The sequence below is a fragment of the Helianthus annuus genome, chromosome 6 (assembly GCF_002127325.2).
Source record: "Helianthus annuus cultivar XRQ/B chromosome 6, HanXRQr2.0-SUNRISE, whole genome shotgun sequence".
In the NCBI taxonomy this organism is placed as follows: domain Eukaryota; kingdom Viridiplantae; phylum Streptophyta; class Magnoliopsida; order Asterales; family Asteraceae; genus Helianthus; species Helianthus annuus.
This window is the reverse complement of record NC_035438.2, coordinates 95485561-95493339: the sequence shown is the minus strand read 5'-3', so window position 1 is coordinate 95493339 and position 7779 is coordinate 95485561. Positions and strand designations below refer to the sequence as shown.

General features: G+C 36.7%; 1 protein-coding gene across 1 annotated transcript; it reads left to right on the top strand.

Annotated features, from left to right (window-relative positions):
• The first annotated feature begins 599 nt into the window (after nucleotides 1-599).
• LOC110910227 (calmodulin-binding protein 60 B) lies at nucleotides 600-3478 on the top strand. The gene is made up of 8 exons (XM_022154921.2): nucleotides 600-745; nucleotides 821-896; nucleotides 1152-1204; nucleotides 1287-1768; nucleotides 1841-2001; nucleotides 2089-2289; nucleotides 2373-2547; nucleotides 2837-3478. Exons 1-8 carry the CDS (start codon nucleotides 657-659, stop codon nucleotides 3022-3024), a joined length of 1425 nt encoding a protein of 474 aa, XP_022010613.1. The 5' UTR covers nucleotides 600-656; the 3' UTR covers nucleotides 3025-3478.
• The last annotated feature ends 4301 nt before the right edge of the window (nucleotides 3479-7779 follow it).

Here is a 7779-nt window from a genome sequence, read left to right as displayed (position 1 = left end):
CCCCGAACTTTTCGCTCAGTAGTGAAGAGTATGTAGTTTTCGTATAGAAATTTTTAGGTATATACGTTTTTGACCCCCCAGTCTTATATAAATTTTTGGGTATATAAGTTTTCGACCCCCGATCGGAAATCTCGAGCTTCGCCACTGATTAAGATGAAAGGCGATTTGACAGTTGACGTTTTGATTTTAATCAGACAACAGCAGCATTATTTAGTGAAGATTGTAGTTGGTAGAACGGTAGGTCTCGTCTTCCCAAAAACATGGGGTCTGTATCTAATCTTTGTCAGTATATTGATAGAGAATTAATTCATTTATTATGGTAAAAGGTACATAATTCAAGCAATCCTGTTGGAAAACCTTAATTAAATAATTACATGCCAAGAAAAACATTTTGTAGTGTATCCAACGTACTTTTCACTTTAGGATATCCAAACGTATATTATTTACATAACAAACCCACACCAGGACACGTCGTTCGTGACTATTGTTGTCGATTTTATATACTTGTTGATTGACTAGGATTCTAGGAAGCTTCAGAGAACCTTTCACACACCTTTTCTATAAATAGGTCTATTACTTTGGCTGTTTGGATTTTATTTATGTACCATTAGTTGATCCTAAAGTTGTTAATAACTTAGTCTAATTTCGGGTGTTTGATGGTACTGAAACGGCCACTAGGTGACGGGGAAGAGGATGGCTGTGCACTTCTTACTCGTAAATCCAAGCAAAGAAATGTCTCATCAAAGTGAGTGATCAAGATTATGTTTATCTGTTTTTATTTTATTTATTGTTTTCTTGACATGAGTTTTGTTTCGTGAAGTCTTGCTAGACATGTAATGCTTGGGTTCTCGTCTCAAGAACTAGCTTCAACGTTGGAACCATTGATTCGGGAGTGGGTAAGATCACTCCTACTCTTGCTTTTATTTAGATTCGATTATCTAAACCAAGTGAAGTACTAGAAAGTAAATAATATTAGTAGACAAATAAATATTTTGGTCGTTAGGAAAATTACATAAGAATGACAAGTAAACAGGGAACAAGCTGCAAAATTAATCTTCTTATCGGATGATACCAGTTTTTTGGGATTTGGATATCTGCGTTGTGCATGCTTTCATGTATCGATCATTTAAGTGTGATCCATTGTTTGGTAGGTACGAGATGAGGTGCAGCGTGCATGTCGAAACTTCTACTGTTCATCACCAAGGTTAGATCTCCATCTCATTAGATTTGGTATGTTTTAGATATAATGATATATATTCCCTTATGCAATTCTTTTTTTGCGACAGATCTCCCTTTAACGCGCTTGAATCATGTGACACGACGTCCTTTCAGCTTCGTTTCCAGACCAAGCTGCCACACATGTTGTTCACAGGCAGCAAGGTGGAATCTGAGGATAACGGTGCAGTCAAACTAGTGCTATTTGATACTGATTCTAATCAAATAGTATCATCTGGACCCTTATCTTCACTAAAGATACAGTTTGTTCCCCTTGACGGTGACTTCCCCATTGATGATGATGAAGATTGGGCTCAGAAGGATTTTGAGGCCAAGGTTATATATGCAAGAGACGGAAAACGGCCACTAGTCGCTGGAGATTTGGTGATGGTTCTAAAAGATGGAGTCGGAGATTTAGGTGACGTATATTTTACCGATAATTCAAGCTGGAGGAGGAGTCGGACGTTCAGGTTAGGTGCGCATGCTATTTCTGGAGTAAGAATTAGAGAAGCGATAAGCGAGCCTTTCGTGGTGAAAGATCATCGTGGAGAATGTAAGTCTTAATACTATTAACAATAATTATAATTACGATATCAAGACTGATAATACGCTTTTCTTGATGCAGCATACAAGAAGCACCATCCTCCAGCTTTGGATGATGACATATGGCGGCTAGAAAAAATAGCAAAAGACGGGGCGTTTCATAGGCGACTGGGGTCAAACAGAATTTGTACGGTGAAGGACTTCTTACAAATGTATGTTACCAACGAGTCCTCACTCCGGAAGGTAATATAACGTTTATAGTTAAGTAGTGAACTTAATGTCATATGATGTATCTATGAACTAGCCACTTATTTACGCTTGGGATAACAGATACTTGGCGGGTCATGTAACAAGACATGGGAGACGATTATAAAACATGCCAAAGATTGTGTTTTAGATGACAATCTGTATATATATAACTGTGTGGCAGAAGGAATTGGGCTTTTATTCAATTCCATTTTCACAATCGTCGGTGCAACTTTTGACGGCCAAAGTTACATTTCCCTTGAAAAACTTCCGGCTTTTCAGATGGTTTGTGTTTCATCCGTCTTATAATCATTTTTATAAAGTGGTTGATTAAATATGATACGTACATACGTTTTCATGATGTGCAGCCTCTGGTGGAATCTTTAAAGCAGCGGTTTTACAAGAATTTAGATGGGATGTTACCTATGGATGATCTGTCTGTTTTTGGAGCATCGATTCTAACGTCCAGTTTACTCAGTGACCCTCTTAGACGTGGTGCTAATATGGCTCTGCAGGATGTTAATATCGCATCTCTGCACCCAGGTATATAAATTATCACCTGGAAATCGTGTAGTTTTTGGTACTGCTTGAAGCATATCTGGTTAGATTGGGGCTGACCTGAAACACTTTTTTTCATTTTATTTATTTTTATAAATCATTATTGTGTCGACTTTCCAAATATACTTTCGAGTTTTGACCCATTTGCTGCTTTGTCTCTTTAGAGATAAACCAAATAAATGGGTCAAAATGCAGCTTCCAAATCGACCCATTCACAAAATAAACGGGTCAATATTCCCACGCTTATTAAACGAGACTCCATTATTATGGACAGATCAAGCACAAATGCAGTACGTTTTTGGGGCTGACAATAGCAGTCGGCTCATTACAGAGGATTCTTCGACGCACTTCTTTTCTCCAGCTCTAAGGAACACCTTTATATATAAAGATTTTAGCTATGGCGAAGGATGTAGTTCAGGCTCGGATATGGTGTCTGGCCAGCTGGGTCCTGCTTTTGATTAGCATGCAGGACACTTATCATGACAAAGACATGTAGATAGTGTTTCCTATGTTTTTGGTTCCGTTTCTAAAGGAACGGGTCCCCAAGAGGACGGTGGTGCAAGACTCGGCAGTGGTCAAGTGGATTTTAGTGATGCGAGACGTTGCTGCCAAAAGAATGAAAAAGTTGTATCCGTATCTCAATCTGTCATCATTTACCTCAAGTGGGCTACAAGTAATAATTTAATATGTTCCTTTGTTCTTTGGATCTCTTCATTTCTTTCTTTTCTGGGCCAAAGTTAAAGCTTGTATGTATATTTGTAAAATAGATGAAAGTGTGGTAAGTAGTTGTAAAAAGAAGTTGTGCCCGAAGTTTTAGGGGGTAAGTTTCTCTCCGATCGCCATGGTTTTATGCTTAATACAATGTAATGTAGCCTTGATGTTCAACTAGTGTTATGTAATAAAGCTTTTGATCTTATGTATTGTCGTAGTGGTGTGATCTGAACAGAAAATAGAAACCAAGGCGAATTTGGTTGTGTAACATGCATGACCCAGCTCAATAATAGGATGACGAGTCTAGGGGTTGTGAATTTCTGATATGGTATGAATGTAACATAAGATTCATGAGTTTAAGTTTAGTCTAAATGGGTTTATGTCAATTTTGTGTCCGACCTGTGAACATGTTTTGGATTGTATGGGTTTAGGTTAGTTTCAGGTCCAAATGATATGACCGGTATAGTTTTTAAACTTTCTAAAAAAATGTGTATAATGTCAAAACTTAAACCGGTTTTTAATTATGTCAAAACATAAAAAGTTATCTTCTAATTTATGTCATTAAAAGAAAAAGAATAAGTATCGTGTTTTGTAATTTATCTATTGTATATAATTTTATATTTTTATTATAAATCCGTAACTGTAACTTTAGAGGGTAAGTAAAAAGAAGTAAAATGAAAAGACAATAATTATTAGAAAAAAAAAAAAAAAGAAGTAAAATGAAAAGACAATCAGTATTTTGTTTTACATGTGTTTCATAAAAATTGCTTACACATGCCTATAACATTAGTGGTGTTAATTATTAGAATTGGACTCAAAACACCTGAATAACAGATTCTTACCGAGTTAAATGTTTGGTTGGTCGATGTGGTTTGTCATTTTTGCAGACTTGATTCCAAGGGTTTACTAATTACAAAGTTGGTCCTAGTAGTTGCAATTTTTAAACACGGTTGGTCCTTATCACTAACCTCTGTTAGATTTCTCAGTTAAGTATATATAAAATGTCTATTTTACCCCTCATCTTCTTTCTCTCTTTATCTTAAAAAAAACCCATCCACACCGTTAACCACCATTATAAACCCTTGTTTCTGTTCATTTTGCAGACCTGCTTCAAATCATAGGTACATGATTCAATTGGTGGAGACCAATAGGGTTGTGAGATTTGAAGCAAGTGGAATAAGATTTTTGGGAAGCAAACAGAGAAGAAGGATTGGGGGTCGATCAAGAACATCTTTCATCAGGCCATCGAAGGAGAAGGTAGAAATCGATAAAACAAAGTGGTGATGGCCAGCAAACGACCTACCCCTCCGGCTTATTGTTGCCGTAAAAACGCACGATCGGGAAAAATTAGATCTGAGATACCATGTAGCAGAAAGATTAGGTTTCTTTTGTACTAAAACCCACTGCACAATTGAAAATTTCAATTTCGTTCACACTAACACTACATTAATTTCCAGATCCCATGTTTGTTTCTTTATATATTTTATGGAGTTGGGTGTGGTGAGGGTGGTGGTAGCAGAGTAGTTGCAGGTGGTTGAAGCCGGTGTAATTACATTGGTGGTCATAGGTTGACGGCGATTGTGATGGACGGTGTTGAAGGTGGAGGAGGTTTACGGGAGTGGGTGGTTGTGATTTCCGGTGGTCGGGCGACAGTGGTGATGTCACAACCCCCGTCCCCTAACCACCCAGGAACGGGCGGCCGTGGCCATTTTCAGTGGTATCGGTGTTTATCAATTTGGCAGCGGAAATTTTCATCAGGACCGTAGTTAGGAACTATTTTATCAGAGTTAAACACCAAAAATATTTAAAATAAAGAAATGGGATAAAACCCAAGTTTCACTGATAATATCTTTATAAGTGGGACAATACACGATTTTTCATTTTGATACATTTATAGGGAATAAACCCAATTATTGAAAACAATTCTCCTTTTTAATTAGGTAACTTTTATTGTCACTTTTCTAAGCATTCAGTGCTCTCCAGCTGGCTTTTATTGGCTTTACACTAAGTTACCTGAAACACGTGTTTAAAACATTTTATCAGTAGGAAATACTGGCGAGTGAATCCCAGTTTAATCAAGTTTAGTAAATCCATTGTACAGTATTGAGGGCGGTCGCGCAATTACATTTTTTCCAAGTCAAACTAATTACCACCCACAGTACTGTCAACCAGACTTGTGGAAATGTTACTCCTCGCAAGGCAGTAACAAATTTTGTATACAAAACCCCAACATGCCGACGATAATTGTATCCTTACAAATACTCAATAACTGTTTAATATATAATTAATCGTGTGAGGTTTTGTAAAAGCAATTTGCAAAAAAGGATATTACTCACAAAAAGGTTTACACAAAAAGAAGGATTACTCACATTGCTATTATAGGTCTTTCCTTTGTGACTTCCTGGTTATGATCTATTAATTAAACAATGCACACGTGTTAGTATAATAACCCAATTTTACATTAGTTATACCTTCCCGAGACAGAACTCCAACGACTACGTCGGGCAGAACCTCGACAGCCGTTACGGAGCACTAGATCAATCGGGCAGCGTATCTAATACGTAACCGGGGGTTATGATACTTACAACGAGGCAGAACTTCGTTATTTAGGGGGGGTAGAATGCCCTGATATTATGCCTACCCTACAGAAATTGAGAGAGATTGAGAATTGTGAACGAATTGGGACTGAAGGCTGATCGACGCTATTTATAGGGTTGTTCAGGAACTTCGTCGGGCCCCGCGAAGACCACACCAAGGTCTTACGCGGCCCGCGAGAACCAGAAAAGGCGGCAGCGGTGCTGAGTCATCCCGGGGGTGTTGATGCGTGTAGGGACACGTGTCACACTGTGGCTCCGCCACTTATCATTTGGTCGCGGCCCGCGACGGCTGAAGGAGAGTCTGTCGCGCCCCGCGACAGACTATAATTTTGTTTTTATTTTATTTTTATTAATTTAAATGTATTTTGGGCTATTTTTCGCATACAGGGTGTATTTTAGGACGTATAGGAGCATTCTAAATATATTAGAAGTGCCGGAAATATTTTTGGAGGGTTGTTATATCCTCCCCACCTTGTTTTAATTCTTGTCCTCGAGATTTGAGCTATTATATTCTATTAGAGGTATATCAGGTCTTGGTGATATTAGGACAGTGTCAAAGTGTCTTTGGGAAGCATTCGTTGGATGATAGTTCCGAATATTCGTCTGTTGGGCAGAAATTTGGCGAAAAGTAACTCATCTGGTCTCGAGATAATGTAAGAAAAATAGACAAGATAATTCAAGTTAGTATGAGATTAAGTTATGTAGATAATGGATGAAAGTCCTTCGAGTGGTTTTGTTAAAAGTTTCTTTCTATAGAAAGGGGTAGTCAGATTTGTTAAAAGAAGGAAGTCAGATTCCAAGTAGGTTGGACCATTTATTAATTGAGTAGAACCCGTAGTTTATCAGCTACAATTAACAGAAATGATGTATGTATTCTTAAAAATAATTAGCAGACTAATCTTTGGTGAGACTTTTCTAAGGACATCGAAGAAAATGAGAGACATTGATTAGTTTCAGGAATTATTAACTGAACGTGATACAATTACGTTTCATAAAATTAATAGAGACATATGAATTGAATGTAAACGACTTTTAGGGACAATAGGATTTAATGTCAAAAGGGAACTTTACTAAGAACTTTGAATCAATAATCTCAATTGAAGATAGAAGTATGAAAAATGATTTGTCAATAATCAACCCAGAAATCAATAACGTGTATTTAAATGGCAAGGATACACCGGACAATACAAAAGAATTTTAGTGTATCATGGTCTTAATACATAATTGTATCAAGACTATTTGAATGATGAATCAAACGAATGATATATGATTAGGGTTTACTATTAGCACAGGCTACAAATTTATATAGACACCGCAAGGTGTTGTAGTGATTGAAAGAATTTAATAATTACGATGACCGAACGAATTCACTGTTTTCGAAATAAACTGAAAGTTTCAAGGAAGCGAATCTGGATATTTCAAAAGATAGGATGTTTCAAATGAAGAAAGATATGAATATTGTAGGGTTAATTTAAAGATGAAAGAAATACTGGAGACATTGGGATAAGAAATTTAGGTACTTTTATCTTAACACAAAATTGTATTAAGACTGGTTTAGGATAATGAATCAATAAATTCGTACCTCATGTGTGAAAATGAAATGAGTCCAGATTTCAAAGAAATCGCCACCGCAAGGTGTAGTGTTTTAACAAATGATATATTGAAATTGAAGACTTTAAACAAGGTTACTATGATTCAGATAATGAGATTACCTTGAGTATGATGATCTCAATTCATCATATGGGATTTTAAATGTATATGGTGAACAAGTTCAAACAATTGAGCTTGGTTTGGACATATTCCAACTATGGATATATGTATTGACAAGAAATGGTTTTAACAAAAAATCTGGCAAGTATCTTTGAAAAGAAAAAGGAGTTTTCCAATAAATTTGTTGACTTGATTATTA

Bases quoted from the DNA above. Each gene is read 5' to 3' on its own strand.
- LOC110910227 (XM_022154921.2), top strand. From the start codon at position 657: ATGGTACTGAAACGGCCACTAGGTGACGGGGAAGAGGATGGCTGTGCA. The intron at 2,290-2,372 runs GTTTGTGTTTCA...CATGATGTGCAG, and splicing joins AACTTCCGGCTTTTCAGATG to CCTCTGGTGGAATCTTTAAA. The intron at 2,548-2,836 runs GTATATAAATTA...TATTATGGACAG, and splicing joins TATCGCATCTCTGCACCCAG to ATCAAGCACAAATGCAGTAC.